We start from the raw sequence: 19,980 nt of genomic DNA, 5'->3' as shown, positions 1-19,980 counted from the left end.
GTGGGCCAGCTGTTACGTCGATGGTGAAAAGAAAAGAAAGTGTACAGAAACAGTATCTGCACCTGATTCTTATAGCACATCTTTAATATAACTGTATGCCTAACATGTACCATAATAGTGACAAGTGTTCCGCTTAGTCTCAGCAGTCCCCACCATGCACCAACTTTCCATGTTCTGGTCCTTATTTCAGTGTTCCTCGTTTCGTGGCCATTCCCCGGAAGGCACATTACTAAACTCTTTATTTATATTTATTCATGTATTTATTCCTTTGACGGGATTTAACAGGCTGAAAAGCACCTAACCTAGTGGGCCAGCTGTTCCGTCGATGGCGAAAAGAAAGAAAGTGTACAGAAACAATTAACTATCCATCGTGTTTATAAAAGCTCTTTCGCAAATGTTGGTCGTAACTTCCAGTTACAACATTGTTTTAAATGCTGCAAATATTCATATTTTGGCGTTTTTTTAAATTTAAGTATATCAATTAATTATGGTTATATATCACCTATGTAAAATTAAGAAATCTAACTTCATACACGTTTCTACGGTTCCTATAATTATATTTAGAAAAGTTTTGTACTCGTTCTTTTGTGGTCACTCATTTTTTAAGTCTTTGAGGACCAAAACGTCCGAAACACCCTTTCATTCAAACGACTACAACCGCCCGAAACAGCCGAGATTGCGAGTTATTTTCTTCCCTCTCGCTAAGTATTCAGTACCAGGTGCAGTTTCTCTAAATGCATTGTATCAGTTATTGCGCACAGCTTCTTCTAAAAGACTAACGGAAGCTTCTTTTTTAAGAAGTAAAACGGATGTTATATGAAATCTTCCCACCTCTTTGTGTGTTAATGAAGGGGAAGGGGAGGAAACGGACGGGGATGGGCGTTTCTGTATTTTATGCATACAGGTCAGTGAAGGCTTCTATTTTTTAAGGGTTAAGGAAACAATGCCTTTACTCTTGTATTCCAAAAATTGACCAAGTTATTTGACATTAAATTGGGAAACTGCATTCCTGGAGGTACGGAAATTGACAAGCGAGATCTCTACATTTTTACAAAATTAAAACTAAAATATCATACAGAAAAAACATCTCAGGCTAAGAGAATAATAGACGAGCATTTCTATGCAGCTTATTGTGAAAAATATTGATCAATATAATTTGCTGATTTTTTCAAAATGGAGATTTCATTCGGAGAACCTTGCACAATTCGTGTTCTAAAAAGCACTGGCGGCCTTCAATGCAGACATGTAGCCAAGTCACAATATAATTGGTAGGAATTAAAAATGCAAAAATATTTGTATTTTAATGATTTTTTGTACGATTACCAGATTACGATTCTAAAATAATAAAACTTTATGTTAATATTAATAACGCACTTCTAGACTGTGAAAACGTTTGTGAGAAAAATCTTTGAAAAAAAACGTCGTGTCAATGTAAATGGCAAAAACGAAACAGACGCAAAAGAATTGTAAATCACAAAAAAATGTCATTGTCTTGAACATTAAAGGAAGAAAAGTGAGCGTCGAAATATTCTAATTTATTTATTAACCGACCCTTCCGTGCAAATACAAAATGGCTTCAAACACTGTAAATTTTGAAATTAAATATCTCGCTTGATTTGAATCGTACGAGAATCAAACCTTTTGCGTTTTATTTTCTATAACGAGTACAAAAGTTTCCGAAACATAAGGACCGAAAGAAGGTGTAAAATACTATCTTTCTTATTTTACACAAAATTATTCAAATTAAAAAATGGCCAAATATGAAAATATGCGTCATTTAAAATATTTTTGTATTTGGAAGTATACGTCTAGGCGAAAATAAAGACAAGTCAAGGACTTTGGTGGATTTCATCACTAAGATTATTTTAAGGAATAAGACGGATATCATCACTAGTGATATTCATTAAGATTAGAGAATTTTTCTGTGGGAACCACTCTAGCTTAAATTCGTGTTAAGTTTAGCGAAGTAATTAGAGACATATATTTCTTCATCATCAATTTGACGATGAATATTACTTAGTTTCAAATTTCAAGTTTGCTTTCTTCTCTCCTTTCAGTTTTATTAATTAAAATATTAATTTATCTTCATTTAATTTGCCCATTAACAAAGAGTTATCAGTGCAATATATAATTAAAGAAATCATAGGAATTGGGGAAAAAAAAAAAGGTCAACTTGAAACTTAAAAAAGTGTTAAAACAAACTTATTGATATAGATTTCGATAAAATCCTAGTTTATGTTAGATCAACGTTTTATTCAAAATGTACGCCAATCTAAATTTGCTTTTTTGTCTGATTTTAATTACAGAAAAAGAACTGAGAATTTATGAAGTGCCACGGTATTATAAATTACGTGCACAGACACGGCAAACACTTTTATTGTAGATTACATATAAAACGAGGTAAAAAAATTCTGTTTCTTAATCATCACGTGCATATAATTTTGACTATCATGTGTATATTATTTTAAATCATCACGTGTATATGTTTTTCAATCATCAGGTGTATATTTAAATGATGCGTATAGAAGCAGCAAATACTTTTATTGTAGATTATGTATAAAACAACGCTAACTATTCTGTTCTTCAATCATCACGTGTATAGAATTTTAATCATCATGTGTATGTGTTTTTTAATCATCATGTGTATTTTCAAATCCGTGTATAAAAACGACAAATCTTTTTATTGCACATTACGCATAAAATAATTTAAAACAATTCTGATTTTTAATTGTAAAACTGTTTAGATATTTCAATATTCGATATGAAACAGCAATTTATCTTCTTGTTGATAGTGCATTTAGGAGCGCTTAAACAATGTTATTTAACACAAGATAAATTGTCAAGCAGTTTTTGTTTTGCAAGAAATAATTGTGAGTTTACTTATGTTGGATCGTAAAAAATAATGTTAATATTAATTCGCCATGTTTGATGTAGTATATTTAGTACCGTTATATATTGCATATTGAAGTACAGTTATATATTGTAATTAGTTGCTATGCATTAGGAATGATATGAAACCTAACATTTAAAATGCTAGATATTGATATAAAATACGTTTCCCAATATTTGATATGTCTGCGAATGCTAACCGTTAAAACATTCTTTGAACAGTTTAAACTAACGGCCCAAAACCGGTACAAGGAGCTTTTAACTGCAAGCACCTAAATTGTCTACACTTATTGAGTTAATTAAAGCACGAAACATAACTGTCCTAAGCAAATGCTCATGTATTAAATGCATGCATTTATTAAAAAATAGCTGCCATTACATAAATGAAACAAAATTAACAACTAATGAATAATATCTAAAAGATTCTACATTAACATCTCATACGCTTGGAGAATAATTTAGATGGATTAAAAGGCAATGAAACAAACAGTAGGCATGAGTTAGAATCAAAAATTTATTATAAGTCGTTGTCCATTTAAAAATTGCCATCTGTGATGCTTCCCGATATCAATCATCAAGTGGGTATAAGCAAGTAAGTCGTGCCTCCACAAGACTCTGTACTTCACTGTGTTCAAACCATCTCTCGATGACCGCTTCTTAGCCATCCTCAGTAAGGCAGTTCTGAAAAGACCAAGACATTCGTTAATTAATTAGTGCATAGAAATGTCAGACTTAATAGTATGTAGAAAACGGTGGGGAAAATCACGAAAATACCCATTCGGTCAACACGTCTATCGGTGGTATTCTATCGCATATATCGGTATCGGTTCACAGGACGGGTATAAAAAAACTTTCCCTTTTTGAAGGCATATGCAGCTAAAACTAATAAAGGAAATAAAACCAAATTTCATATACAGACTATGAAAGAAAAGTGGGGGGGGGGCAGAAATTCCATAAAAAATGTACCAAAACTCGGTGGGGAAAATCGGTGCGTATTTACGGTGGGGAAAATCACGAAAATACCCATTCGGTCAACAAGTCTATTGGTGGTATTCTCTATGGCATATATCGGTATCGGTTCACAGGACGGGTATAAAAAAACTTTCTCTTTTTGAAGGCATATTCAGCTAAAACTAATAAAGGAAATAAAACCAAATTTCATATACAGACTATGAAAGAAAAGTGGGGGGGGCAGAAATTCCATTAAAAAAAGTACCAAAAATCAGTGGGAAAAATCGGTGGGTATTTACGGTGGGGAAAATCACGAAAATACCCATTCGGTCAACACGTCTATCGGTGGTATTCTATCGCATATATCGGTATCGGTTCACAGGACGGGTATAAAAAAAACTTTCCCTTTTTAAAGGCATATGCAGCTAAAACTAATAAAAGAAATAAAACCAAATTTCATATACAGACTATGAAAGACAAGTGGGGGGGGGGCAGAAATTCCATTAAAAAAGTGGGGAAAATCACGAAAATACCCATTCGGTCAACACGTCTATCGGTGGTATTCTATCGCATATATCGGTATCGGTTCACAGGACGGGTATTAAAAAACTTTCCCTTTTTGAAGGCATATGCAGCTAAAACTAATAAAGGAAATAAAACCAAATTTCATATACAGACTATGAAAGACAAGTGGGGGGGGGCAGAAATTCCATAAAAAAAGGACCAAAAATCGGTGAGGAAATTCGGTGGGTAGTTATGGTGGGAAAAATCACGAAAATACCCATTCGGTCAACACGTCTATCGGTGGTATTCTATCGCATATATCGGTATCGGTTCACAGGATGGGTATTAAAAAACTTTCCCTTTTTGAAGGCATATGCAGCTAAAACTAATAAAGGAAATAAAACCAAATTTCATATACAGACTATGAAAGACAAGTGGGTGGGGGGCAGAAATTCCATAAAAAAAGGACCAAAAATCGGTGGGGAAAATCGGTGGGTACTTACGGTGGGGAAAATCACGAAAATACCCATTCGGTCAACACGTCTATCGGTGGTATTCTATCGCATACATCGGTATCATTCCACAGGACGGGTATAAAAAAAACTTTCCCTTTTTCAAGGCATATGCAGCTAAAACTAATAAAGGAAATAAAACCAAATTTCATATGCAGACTATGAAAGACAAGGGGGGCAGAAATTCCATAAAAAAAGTACCAAATATCGCTGGTAGGAGAATTTAGCTCTGTCGACGCCGAAAGCGGCTCAATAATTATAATTGAGTGGACGGAAAATGGATTTCATAACATTTCCTTAATGTTTCAGTAACAAAATATGAACATACAGAAATGAGTGGCATACAGTACGGAATTTCCCGAAAATGATTTTTTACTCATCAATTTGAGGTTTCCCTGGACCATGTGCAAATATTCCATACGCTGACCTTCCCTGTGTGCAGGATATTGCATCTGGTATTTAGAACGTCCTGTTCTGCTGCGCGTAAAGTACCTGGATGGTTTGTAACAGCCTATCTTATGTTATCTTTCAAGCAGCTCGGGTGTGTAACGCCACCATTATATACAAAGTGTGTAACGCCACCATTATATACCTCACAGAAAAAGTCCCATAGGATTATGTACGAGAAACAAGGCGGCCATTTCGATATAAATAATTCATTGATACCTTTTTCATTATCGATACGCCAGAGTAGTGTTTTCTGTATTAAATTAAGTATATTTGGCCGATATCTTATCTTGCATAAAAGTATCAACTATATCAATTCTTTGTCTCGATACCTTATTTATAATTAATCTTTGCTGCAATTCAGGAATGACAAATTTTTCAGTAATTTTCGATCTTTCTCAGTAACAGTGCAGAGTAACAGGACTAATAGAAGTGATATTCTTAAAAACATATATTTCTAATATGAAATCTACATAGAATCTACTCGACACATAATATATAATAAACCAAATATACATATATAATATAATAAACAAATACTAAACCAAATTAAGGTAACATATTTCGAAATTTTATTCTGTACATGGTAAAAAATTTATTCTCATATATTACAATTTTATGTAATTATGGTGTTTCGAAGCAAAATGTAAGCAAAATTAGCAGAGAAAAGTAAAATGCGATAACGTTGATGAAGTTTATCAATTCGTAAAAAATTACTTATAATATTCAATCTAAATAATAAAATAGATTCCATTAACTCCTATCAAATTTTTCCGTTCATATCATTGTGCGAAATATAAGATGTTTTATTTAAAGTAAATATTAAACCTCATGTATACTAACTAGCATTTTGTAAACTCGCGCAGGTTCTTGAAGATTAGCTACATAATATTTATTAAAAAAATCCAAATGGAAATCAAATTTTCTTTTCTTTCTTTACAGTAAATAACAAACAAGACTAAAATACATAATTAACTTAATTAATACTTTAAACAAGACTAAAATACATAATTAACTTAATTAATACTTTAAACAAGACTAAAATATATAATTATTTCAAATTGGCTAATCTGAGGTTTTCGAATATACGGATCAGTTATGATCCCAGTTTTTCCAGATATTTAATGTTCCATTGCATATTTTAGTGAAATGACCCAACAAATACAGAAGATAATTTTATATGCGAAAAATCTTTCTCTTATGTTGCGCCATTCTGGGAAGTAACATACATGACAAGTAAGATTTACATCAACAACTCTGTATCCCATATGTGTATAAAGCGTTAATAAATTGCATTGTTAGTTTATAGTTAATTAGGTCATTCCGATATTCTCTAATTAAGGAGAACCATATTATTGTTCGCGCCAGAGAACTTGTTTTATCAAGTAGAAATCTTAAGGACACGCGTGATTAAGCTCTAGTTACACATCTCGTGACATTTCCTGATCAAGAGACTAACCGAAACGATAAACACAACTGGAATCGATACCAGTGAAGCACACAATTATCGATGCCAGCCAGCTGTTACGTCCACAGATCGATTATTTGCGGGTGTAGTGCACCTGCGTTTTCCGGATGTATGACGAATAAAAGAAATCTCCAAACCGTTCAGTTTTGCATTTTATGTTTTTCTTCGTTGCTAACTTACGGGGGCTCATACACCTTAAACCTCTCATGATCTTCGAATATGTGACTGTTGCAAGAATTGGGATATTTTATTTATTTTAAAAGCAATTACTTCCAACCTTTTACAGCTGACTACATAATATAGCTGCTTTGGAAACTAGTAACCATAAAGTTTGTGTTGCCACAAATATTTTTGTAATTTAATCCTCTTTGTGACCAAATATTTCGCCATGTTTCCACCTTGCGCGCAAGATATTTTAAAAATGGCTAATGGTAAATACTTGAAATTTGATGGAATTCATTTTATGAGCACTATCTTCTAACTGAACCAAAAATCTGATAAATATTTTAATACTGAAAAATTTTATACGCGAAAATATTACAAATTTTTTTTTAATAAAATACATTTTATAAACTCAACTCCAAATAAAATAAAAATTTAACATGAAATTTTTAGAATTTTAGGTTCACAGTAATTTCCAAATGTTATAAAAGCTATATATTAAATATGGAATTAAATTATGCGACAGAATATTTTAAACTGTGCGCGCAAGGTGGAAACATGACGAAAAATGTTGTCACAAAGCGGATTGAATTATAAAAATATTTATGGCAACACAAACTTTCTGATGACTATTTCAGAAAGCAGCTATATTATGTAGTCAGCAGCAAAAAGTTGGAAGTAATTGCTTTGAAAATAAATAAGTTATCCCAATTATTGCAAAAGTCACATATTCGAAAATCTTATGGGTTTTAAGGTGTACAAGTCCCCTTAATATTTCTTATTTTATTCCTAACATTTCTTGTAAAAAATTGTATGCAATTATTTAGCAACACTGTTTTAAATCCTATCAGAGAAACCATATTTTCAATTACTTAAGTGGCACAAGTATGCGATTTTGCACCGTGCCAAACGCAGGGTGGGAAGTATAAAAAAATGATATTACATATTGTAAAATAGGTCGGACATTTTTGTTACGCTAGTATAAAGAAAAAATTTCAATTTCTTTTACCTGAATTGCTACTGTTGTTTTCTTATTCTTCGAGGTCTAGCATTCAAAACTAGATAAATATTATAAGGTATTTTCTCCCTCCTTCTGGCATGCCTTCATGGTGTAACGATTGGCACACTCGGAGCGTATTCGAGAGGTCAATGTTCGAGTTTGGGCGAGGGCATTACACATTTCTCATATTTTCTGTTTTAATTAATCTAATGTCTCTACAAGATCATTAATTAATAAATTTGCAAACATCCAAAATGAGATATATGCTAGCGAGAAGATCAACCTTACTGCGTTTAGGCTCACGAGACCTTTCTTACGCAGTACAATGAGTAGAAAAATGATTTTGAGGTAAGTTCTCGTGTCGCATTTAGGACACGAAATCGTGTCGCATTTAGGTAAGTTCTCGTGTCGCATTAGGAGAAGAAACGTGTGGGATTGGATAAAAGCAGGAAAAGAACATAATAACGAATAATTCTGGAATGAGCAGTCTGGCCAGTCAAATCACTTGCATACCCAAGTGCTGCTCCAGGACAGACACTTCTCTGTTTTACCAATTATGACTAGAATGAAAGGCATGGAACTTCCCAAATTTTATTACTTAAGAAGTCTTAACAGAGAAAATCACTCAACTAATTAGTAGTCAAGAGAGAAAAAATGGCTCTGGTGAATCCTGTTTCCCCAATTTATCCTCAGTATCTGTCTGTCTACCTTATTGAAAACAGCAAAGCAAAAATATTCTATAATGAAATCACTATCAATGTCTTTCAGGATTGTAAAGGATGAAATTAAGTTTTTCTACCTATGAATTATAAAGGATTATTGAATCAGTTCGGTCGGGTACATAGAACTCGAAAATATTATGTTCAAAACGGAACTGGAATTCATTCCAGCTGCAGTAGCAAGTATCAGCAGAAAACCACTTAAAATGTTGCGCATTAAAACATATAGCCGGACTGCTATGTGTGTTGAAAATTACATTTCAGATGGATGCATTGAAAATGACGTCAAAAAGTCTCCAAATCCTTCACGTGATCGAAATCTCATGGATCAAGGGCGACAGTGGATGCTAAGGGGAAAACAAAACGTCGATGAATTTGTAAAAGAGGGAGACTAATTTGTGAGGTACATTATTTTTTTCTATATTCAGTCGAATTTCACCTCCAGGATGTAAAGACATTAGGGTGAACGAGAACATGTTTAAACTAAGGTAAGGAAAAGGTTTGTAACAGCGTGTTTATGATATTGAGTGCGCACGTTGTTACTGTTGCCAACTGTTTGAATACCGCTCATTGTTACTGTTGTTACTGTTGCCAACTGTTTGAATACAGCCCGTTGTTACTGTTGCCAACTGTTTGAATACAGCCCGTTGTTACTGTTGCCAACTGTTGGAATTTTGAGCCTAGCTTCGCATTCTTGCCGCCGAAGTTAGTATCACACCGTAGGCCATTGAGTCAAATTGCTAGTTTAAATTAATTTGTGTAGTCTTGGACTAGTAGTTTCTCTTTTAATTTAGTTTGTTACTATTATCTTTTAAGTTCGTCATCATAAGTGGTAAAACTTTAAGCACTTAAGTCCGTGCCATCTGAAAATAATTAAGCGGTTTTTGACACTCTTTCCTTGTTGTATTCATGCTTTAATTTGAGCGATGAGTCGCTACCCAATCTTTCAAATAGGTCTAGTAGCAGAGTATGTTAGCAAAGAAGGCTGATATTAGAAACTGAAGAAATGTACTGAATTACTATAGCCATTTTCATACCTAAAACTCCAGCTGAAACAGAGAGACCCAATTAAACTGGCTAGAAGATTGGAAATTTCGCAAGTTCCTTCCAAAAGCGAATGAAATATATCCCAACTCCAACCATCCCCTTTCTCAGTATTTATCTGGGAATGTTACATTTCTTGTATGCGCTTATGTGAGAAATACTTCTGCAAGAATCTCTATATGTGGTGAGATTTTACATTTTAAAATTATCTTTAACATCCGAGTTTCATAAAAGGAACTTAATTAATGCAGACGTCATTTTCAAAGGATACCTAATCAAGACTCGAATTGATGTCAGATTAAATAGTACTATAATAAAACTTGCAACATATGGGACAAGTCTCAGATACATACACTTTCCTGAAAAAGAAAACAACATTCGAAGCCATGAACAATATAATTCCGTTTTACTGTTTAGGTTGACGTAAATTATTAACTTACTATTAACAAAGCTGCGTAACCGAGAATGACTAATTGATTTAATTGCATTAAGAAAATGAACGCTCTTTACATTAGTGAACATTCTTTCTCATATTAAATATATTGGCTGAACATAAATAGCACTAGCTAATGGAGTGTGATAACGGATGAATAGTCTGACAACCTTGTGCAAACTCAAATTGTTCCCATCTTAAATTACAAGCTTAGTTTCAACACGTTTATATAATTTAATGGTTTAATGAAAATTGAGATCTCGTACAGTAGGATGTGCACGATGGGTTGCTGAAAACGTGATCTGATTCCATGTCGTGGACCAAAGCATAGTTTTCAAATCGGAAGAATTCTGATATGGTCAATTCTTTCTGGAAGTAAATGGGAACAATACCTGTGTTTTATTGTGACAGTGTAGCGTTCCCTAACCTTTACCTGCACAGCATTGGAATATGTCTTAAGCTTATTTATGGTATTCTTCATCCAGTACAGTTATATCGATGAATTTCAGTTCAGCAAGATAGTAAAATGTTCACTCAAGTAATAATTCCCCTCATTCTGCGTTACGTGAATAATATACAGTAGAAAGTCCATAATCCGGACTCGTTGGGACTTCGGCGATTCTGGATTACGGTTTTTTTCCGGATTATAGATCATCATTTAAATCTGGAAAAATAGCATGCAGAAATTAGACAATTAAAATATGAAACCGTAATTTATGAAATAAAGAGTAATTATGATCTAAAGGGCATCAAAATTTACAAAAATAGGTTTAATATTTATTTGTTTACTTTATTAAACATTTCTTTCAATGTAAGTTGCTTCGTTTTTTTGTGTTAATACATTCTCTTTAATTCTATAAACAGACATAATTTCTTGTTCAGTTACAAAGTTCCACTGTTCAAGTCCTATAATTGCTGTGTCAAGAATACCGACTAACTTGTAACGTTTTTTCGTTTGTCACCTCTCTGTCACTTTCTTCACTATCGGAAGCGGTATTTTCTGGATCTAGAACCATACTACAGATTTCGCCGTCCGTTAATTGATTGATGATTGGGGCATTGTCGTCGCAATAAAAAACTTCTGTTATATCATCTTTATTTATTACCGCTTCTCCGCATTTCTTTACAATAACTGGGAAATTTTACCTTTAGTTTGCGATGTTCGAAAACCTTCACATTCGCGGCTATCATCTTCATCGTCCTCACCATGAAATATGGTAGCTGGCCATAAATTATGCCAAGCATTTTTAAATATATCTGGAGACCCATCCTCCCAACGCGCATGCGCTTGCATAAATGCGTATTAATGCGCATGAGTGAACGCATTACGCGCATGCGGAAAGCATACCAAAACAATTGTGACTTTGAGGTCCGGATTATAGATCATTCCGGATAATGGACGTCCGGATTACGGACTTGTATTGCAATAAGTATGCATAATAATAAGTATGTTCGGTGTAACTGCAATTTTATGACAATATTAGGCGAATTTCATATAAAAATATTAAATCTTGAGAAAATTAGTTTGACGGAGCTGCACCAAAAAGAAAGAAAATTTTAGTGGAGTTTCTGGTTACAGATCTAGTTGTCCTGTAGAATTTTCACATAAAAATCTTCTTCTGGATTTCAACTCTTCCAAGAAATCATTGCTTTTCATATTAGGAACTTTTTCCATATCTGATTCTGATAATTATAACAATTTTAATTAGGCAAGTAATGTCCCCTATGTGAAAGTTTTTATACTGTTTGAGTTAACGGAGTTTTATTTACGATCACTAGCTGACGCATGCGAGAGAGCAACATTACTAGGTGCATGCATATGCAGTTGCCCATTTTAAAATACTTTTTTTAGGATAGCCTTCTGTTCCTAGAGAAGTAAGAATAGTGCTAAGCTAATTGGCACCTAATTAGAGTTCAATATCTAAAGGGTATCAAAATCTCACATGATTAGTAAAAGGTAAAAAGGTAGTAAAAAAACTATTAATGAATACTGAAACGTTTTATGTACCTATTATTCATTTTTGGGTTTCAAATAGACTAAAAATACATTTTAAGCAACAGAAACCCAAAAATGGATTTATCAAAAACAATAATACACACCAGATATTCTTTAAAAGACAAAAACATAAAACTACATAAAATAATTTAGAAAACTTAAAAGTAAAGAAACTGTTTAACTTCGAAAAATATAGGCTACATTTTTCCTAGCTTTCCTTTTAAAAAAATACATGCATCAAACAAAATTTAAAAAGAATATTCTTTAAACTGGTTCAGCTACCTGCCACAACTATTTAAACATCTACCTGAAAGTGCGTTGAGTCAAATATTAAAATCTTATTAGGTGGAATGGAGGATACATCTGTAATTATTATAGATCTGGAAATCGTTTCTGGAAATCATCATAGATCTGGAAATCGTTTCTGGAAATCATCATAGATCCAGTGAAGATTTGCCTGTATTTTCAAACATTATTATTACTTCAGTCGCTGATACTTAATACCAGTTGTCTACCATGTACATATATATTAACCAAATTACTGAAGCCGATAATCCAAGCATGTTAGTATATTGTATAGTTAATGTATTAAATTATACATAAGCTGCTAATCGTAATACTAGAAAGGATTTAGACTGCTCATTGGGAATGAATTGATACTGTTTGCAAATTCCACAGACATGTATACATTAAAACGAGAGACTATATGTTAACAAATATTCTTTATTAAGCATCTAGCGAAATGAAAAACAAAGTACAGATAACCTAAGGAATGACTATAGATAGCAGTATGATCATATACTTAAACTTATTTCTAGGTGTTAATTCCAAATAAATTCGAGTCTGGTTATTACGATCCTACTATAAAACAACCCATTAGAAAGTTATGACTATACTTTAAATTTAATTAACTATATTTTAAGCTTAATGAAATTTGGTCTCTATACTATAACAATTCATTGATATGCAATATCACGTTCTAGGGACATTCCTGAAAGAATTACGTCATGTTTTAGCCAATGAAATACTTTTAGAAACTATCTTCTATGCGGAAATGTTGCTGTAACTTAGAGGGGTTTATTTTAATTTTTAATAGCTTTTATTATTTTTGAACAAGACTTTCCTTTACTTTCTCTTTTTCCACCTATGTTTCCTCGCCAAAATGAGTTTTCAGAATTACGTTTTATGCAACGGGCGTAGAAACCAGTATTTAGCTGTTCTGCTTTCCGACCACGTTGTCGTTAATAGTCTAATCCAGCGGTTCTGAACCTTTTGACTATCGCGTACCATCTAAACAAAAACTGGAAACCTTTAGTACCACCACTAAATTTTACAATAATTATTTTCCAATTCTCAATAGAAATATTTAAAAAATATATATTTTACCATTTGCACACCTTATTGTCTATTTGTATTAAATATGCACACATACAAAATTTTAGGTTAAGAATTGGTTACCATTTCAGTTATCGAAATGTAAGTTATAACACTTAAATTCTAAAATTTAGTGTAAAATTTTCGGTCTGTTTAACCCTTTCCGGCCCGCTTACCTTTACTATTAAAAAAGTTGGAATTTTGATAAAAAAAAAAGGTAGGCAGTCTAATTAGACCTAGAAGAGTACACAAGTAAAATTTTGTGAAGATAGCACTTATCGTTTTAATTCTGTGGGTGTGCCCAAACTGGCACACTGATTGAATAGAGCTTCGAAGAGTGCTGAAACGAGCATTGTTGTCAATGAACTGTCAATGATGAGATGCGGAGAAACAAAGAATACAGACTCAGTTGTCCTAGATGATCGGTGAGCCCGGTCTGGGAACACCTAGGGTTTGCCGTTTGATTTTGGGCAAGATTTCAAGGTAAAAATTTAAAACTAATATAGAATAAGGAGATTAGCATACAGCCAAAATAAGAACGAACATATAAATTTCTTTTCAAACAATTCCTTTTATACCCTAAAAAATCTAGAAGATTTCTTTGAAAAATGAGGGTCTTAAAAAACGAAACATGGCTAAAATATATGGACTGGTTTGTGTTGAGCTGCCATCTACTATAAATAAAGAAGGTTCAGAGTAACCTATAAATCGTTTTTTATTCAATTTTTCTGTGCGTAGAGAAGGAAATTTTTAGGTGTGTCCAGACCGGACACACTGTGCCGCAAAGGGTTAAGAAAGATAAATTTCTTTATGTCTAACCTTATTTCCCTTAGCTTTAGCCGTAAATCAGGATCCACTTTTAATTTTGTTTTGTGCTTATTTTTCGAATAAAACATGGAAGAAAATCCTTGTTATAGGGACCTTGTTATAGGGATTATAACTTTTTCGCACAAATAGGTTGCGCAGAAAGGCAATAAAAATTTAATAGCTTTCTTTGAAATGCCTTAAATTCTTTTTTTCGGTTTCGCCAAACATTAACAAGTGTGCTGATTTTGAAATCTTCAGTTCGAGTTTGATCACAGGAAATTTCTATCAACTGTCCTTTTCTTCACGAGATTTTTGAACTTAACAGTTAAAAATACTTTTCCTCTTGCGTACCGCCTATTTTTCTCTTGCGTACCGCCTATTTTTCTCTTGCGTACCGCCTATTTCTCTCTTGCGTACCGCCGGTTGAGAATCGCTTACAAATATTGGGCCGTATTATTGCGTGCCTACTGGTATCCGCCAATGATCTAAGTAAGAGCCAACCCTGTTAGTTAATACTGTGCAGCTTTGGCTGGTTTTATTGATGCGCATGCGTAATCGCGTATTAACGCGCATGCGTGAACGCATTACGTGCATGCGGAAAGCATACCAAAATAATTGTGGCTTTGAGGTCCGGATTATAGATCATTCAGGATAATGGTTGTCCGGATTACATCCGGATAAGTTTCTTATTTTCTATCTGTAATGTCCGGTAATATGGATGTCCGGTAAGTTTCTTATTTTCTATCTTGCGTTAAAACGCAAATGGAGACTTATTGTAAGCTCAGGATAAAGCCATCTCTTCATTTATTTTAAGTTTATTTCTTTGAGTTTGAATAAAGGTTAAATTTACCCGTCTTTGGAATGCTTACTGACTAGATCTCTGCGATAAGTCCTTACACAGGTTTTCAACATTCTAGCCCTTAAGGATTTCCAAATTAGCTAGAATATTACAAACTCTATAAATCAAATGCTAAATTCTTTCAAGTATACCCCAAAAATCCTGGTGAAAAATTCAAGGAAAATAAAATTCAAGAGACCAAAAATTTTCAGCGGAAAAGAGCTTTCTATTAATTATTAATTATTGCACTAAACATCCTCGAAAGCTTAAAAATTGAGAAAACTGTATTCATTTCTTTAGCTAAAACTGAAAGCTTTTGAAGATGTTACGAAAAATACATAATGAATAATTTGTTTGGGAAAATGTGTAACCAGGTTAGAAAATTTAAATAAGCACTGATGTAAATATCCTGAGTACTCTTCATTTAATGAAAAATGTTTGGGATTCAGTTCTTACAAGGAAATTAAATGGTATAAAACTTCTGTGCTAGTACTATTCTGATTTAAGCTTATCGATAGAAAATTACTCCTAAAGCGTGGTAAATCTTGAAAGAAAGTTTGCATTTGATGACTAAAATCTTTATTCCCTTTTTGTTTGCATATTTTTGTTTCATCTACAGAACTTCAGGAACTAATTTTAATTTTATAGCCGGACCACGTGAAACCGTGGGTTTCATTCTGCACGATATATTAAGGAAAAAGTTCTGGATATATTACAATATAAATTTCACGATATAGTAAGGAAAAATACAGGATTTCTGGATATTGAGTGAAACAACACAAATGTCTCTCCACAACTACGCTGATGAGCCAAAGTATTATGACGATCCCCTACTTTTACGTAATCTCATCTGGATGACGTGGGGGCATGTGATTAAGTGGGGATGGTACTTAAAATGCTGCTGGAGAAGGTAAGGAATCATTCCTGCACTTACTTTTGCGAGTGATGGGAAAGGTTGCTGATCTAGGTGAATTTCGTAGAGGGCAGATAGTAAAGCCCGAAGACTCGGAACAAGTATCTCCGAAGCTGCATGACTGGCAGGTCGTTCTCTATCTGCCTTAGTTAGCATTCATGCAAACTGGATAAATGACTGTGAAACCAGCAGTAGAGGACAAGGTGTTGGGAATCCACACGTCATCAAAGAAAAAGGTCGTACGAGACTGTCCCACTTGCTACAGCAAAACCGGCCCAGGCAGTGGCTCAGTACAATGCAGGTTCAGGTGCAAGTGCTTTGGAACACACAAATTCAGCGGACACTGCTCGATATGGGACTGCGTAGCAGACGTTCCCCTCTTGTGCTTCAGTTGACTAAGCGTCATTGTCAACTGCGCTTACGATGGTCCCAGGAACATCGAGAATGGAACATGGATAAGTAGAAGACAGTTGCCTAGTTGCAGGAATCACGATTTCTCATTCATCACGTTGATGGCTGTGTCAGGGTACGCCGCCTTCCAGACGAATAGTTGCTTCCTTTTTGTACAGCAGGTCTTACACAGGCTAGTGATGGCAGCGTTATGCTTTAGAAGACATTCTCATGGGCGACTCTGGTACCCTTAGTTGTGATAGAACTAACCATGAAAGTTGCGAACTGTCTGAACATAATTGTGGATCAGTTGAACCCTCACGTGTCGTCTGTCTTTCCAACTGTAAATGGAATCGCCCAGAAGGACAATGCCCCATGCTCAGTTTGTGTTTGAGTCGTTGGGGGAGCATAAAGATAACCCAATAGAGCACATTTGGCATGTTATGCAGCGGCAGATCAGAGCTCAAACACCACCACGTCGGAATATTTCGACTTTGTGTGATCGCTACTTAGACATTTGGTACAAGCTGTCTCTAGTGGTCTACCAAGAACTTGTGGCATCCATGCCAAGGCGAGTTGCAGTTGTTTTGCAGGTCAAATGTTGTTCAAAATTGAGTATATGGTCATAATGTTTTGACCCTTCAGTTTATGTTCTGTAACTTTAGAAAAGGCACTTATAGGTCATTTACTTCTCTCAACCACTTCTCACAAGCAGAAAAATGTTCCTATCCTGTAATTTGCTAGAATCCTCTTATTCGCAATGCACGGTGTTGATGACACACATACCGACTGTAAACGAGAGTAGGATCGCCATGACTTGCGATGACAACTCATCCCATTCCACATAAACGGATATTGATTCTTGAAACTCAATTGTCTAAAGCGGATGTTTGGACTGGGATTTAAAACGTAAGACCGGAATAAGTCTAGACATCAAAGCGTCTGAGAAGTCTTAACTAATTGCACAGTACTTTGCGTTCCTATATTCATATTGAAAAGATCTATAAGAATATTACGGAAGACGCACGGGGAAGAGAACACTTTTAAAAAAGGCCTATTTTAAAACAGCGGACTATAAATTAGATGAAGATTGCAAACTGTTTTTCATAGCAAAACGCATGAATATTCCAGAAAATTCGCTTTTAGGATTCATTTACTATTGCTAAAAACTATTAATTACATAGAAGATTTATTTGAAGACTGCTTAATTACAATTTTGACAAATTAATCACAAATCGATGCATATGGTTCTTCTGCTGAACATTTAAAATATAATTGTGTGTATGAAAAAAACTCAATAATTCAAGCTAGAGATTTTCAATATTGTTTCCAAGGAAACGAAAATACAAACCAATATTTTGCATGAATAATTAAGCTTCAGAAAATGGACTAAATCACTGTTCAGGACGTTACAACTTACCACGAATGATTTTATGAAAATACTTAACGTCACCAAATATATTATAAAAAACTCATTTATCTAATTCCTATATTTCCAGTAATTCTAAGCATATTCACTTATATTAATTCCTTGAGAACGTAAAGCTTTGATGGAATAGCATACTAACAAATGCATTTGGCAGACTTCCAAGGAACTTTCGATACAACGACTGCTTGGTATAGCGTTCTTAGAGAGCAATTATAACCCCAGCTAGCTGTACAAGGCTTCTTATAGCATGAATATATAATATAAAAAAACAATATTTATATTTTTTGTAAACGGGTGTTCTGAAAACAAAAGTTTTCATGACCTTCACAACGTAAAGAGAGAAATTACTAAGGTATTCCTTATGCTTGAATTAGACAAAAATTTCCATCATTTACATGCAGGTTTTGGCGAGATATTTGGAAAGGAACTTAACATCTCCAATAATATGTCTTTGATATTAATAGCTTAAATTCAAGGCAATATTAGGAACAAATATAGAACGCAGGTACGGAATATATGTTGTTTGTTTAGGATAAGAGAGTTTACTTTAACCCTCTAAAGCATTACGAATGCAAAATTCTGAATAGGTGGCTTTTTTATACATTACACATGAAAATTTCTGCCAGCTTTTAGTATATCCGATTTCGAGTTGGACAGATATTAGAGGAAAAGGAATCAAGATACGAAGTAAGAGAGCCTTTTTTAATCATAACCAAGAAAACACCATTTGTTTCTTGGATCTTGGATCATATCTTTACTGCTGGCTTTAGCTACTAGGAGCTCTTACCAGTATATTATCATTTTACCATAGGCCATAAAGTTAAAAATTTAAGAGGTGTATTTAAAATACACCGCGCCCGAAGGCGAGATCAATAAATGAGAGAAGTCATAAAATAAATTTTGCTAAATTGCATGGCATAGCATGGGTGATTATATACGTAAATGGTGGCGAGAAGCGTAATGAAAGTCTAAGCTTCTGCGTGAGTCAAGAAGTGCAGAAACACGTGATCAGCGTCCGGCATTTAGATTGGTCGAGGAGTCAGAGTTCCAAAAATGAAGTTTTTGTAGTTTTTGGCAATAAATTAAGTTCGAACATAGTAAAAGCAACATCTATTTGTGAATTTAAGAGTCCTATGTCTTTTGAAACACTTGAAAATCTTTGAGGAATTTTAAAATTTCAGGGATAAACCCGTAATGGTGATTAGTCTGTCTCCTTTACTGAAATTAATTTGAAGCATATCTCTATGTATTTTGCAAAAATGTATTACAGTTTTAATTAAAGCATAAAAAAGTTTTAAGAAAATAAGTGTTTATGAGAGCTACATAATATATTAGATTTTCTTGTACATGCTATATGCGCCTTTAAGTGTAGATACATCTCTATAATAACACATTCATTAGAAATACACAGTAATGTATTATTAAGAAAATAGCCACCATTTTCCAAATATCGTGTTTACTTTAAATGCCAGTTACTGTTACCAGTTTAGATATACGATATAGGGTTTTATCCGAAAGAAAGCTACACATTTGCAATTATATACTGCCATGAAAGAAAATGAAATATTTCTCAAATACTATTAACATACTTTACTTTTCGTAAGCTCATTTAACAAGACTATTTTCAATAGTCCTAGAAAATTTATTTCGATGCTTTTGCGAAATAAATCGGTATATCTTCTATTTTCAAAGATAGTTAGTTCCTTCAAGAAAGTAAATAACTTCGTTAGTTCGGAAGAGCTTCATAATTCTATTACGCTCAGCCTCCTGGCTATTGGCTGGAGAATCTTTCAGTCAAAAGGGAATGAATTACCTCGAAACAAAGGCGTAATCTTTGACTCAAAGTCTCCCTCCCCAAAAGTCTAGGAAATGCAAACAATCCACTCTTTACATCATCGGATTTCAACATTAAAAGCGTCTGGATTTCTAATTTCGCACCAGCAACAGTCAACTCATCCCATTCCACATAAACGGATATTGATTCTTGAAACTCAATTGTCTCAAGCGGATGCTTGGATTGGCATTGAAAGTAGGACCGGAATAAGTCTAGACATCAAAGCGTCTGAGAAGTCTTAGCTAATAGCGCAGCACTTTGCGTTCCTAT

General features: G+C 33.9%; 1 protein-coding gene across 3 annotated transcripts in view; it reads right to left on the bottom strand.

Annotated features, from left to right (window-relative positions):
• Nucleotides 1-3,389: 3,389 nt before the first annotated feature.
• LOC118200168 (beta-1,4-N-acetylgalactosaminyltransferase bre-4-like) overlaps nt 3,390-19,980 on the bottom strand; it is a 594,620-nt gene continuing 578,029 nt past the window's right edge. For all 3 annotated transcript variants that reach the window (XM_085827333.1, XM_085827335.1, XM_085827334.1), the window contains one exon: nt 3,390-3,570. In XM_085827333.1, coding sequence (XP_085683459.1) covers nt 3,396-3,570 — 175 coding nt within the window. In that variant the 3' untranslated portion in view covers nt 3,390-3,395. The remainder of the gene's footprint in view (nt 3,571-19,980) is intronic.

This window comes from Stegodyphus dumicola, chromosome 11, assembly GCF_044657685.1.
Source record: "Stegodyphus dumicola isolate Sdum_Otavi_A_Nest chromosome 11, ASM4465768v1".
Taxonomy (NCBI): domain Eukaryota; kingdom Metazoa; phylum Arthropoda; class Arachnida; order Araneae; family Eresidae; genus Stegodyphus; species Stegodyphus dumicola.
Note: the sequence above shows the minus strand (reverse complement) of the source record. Positions and strands in the feature narration are given on the sequence as shown.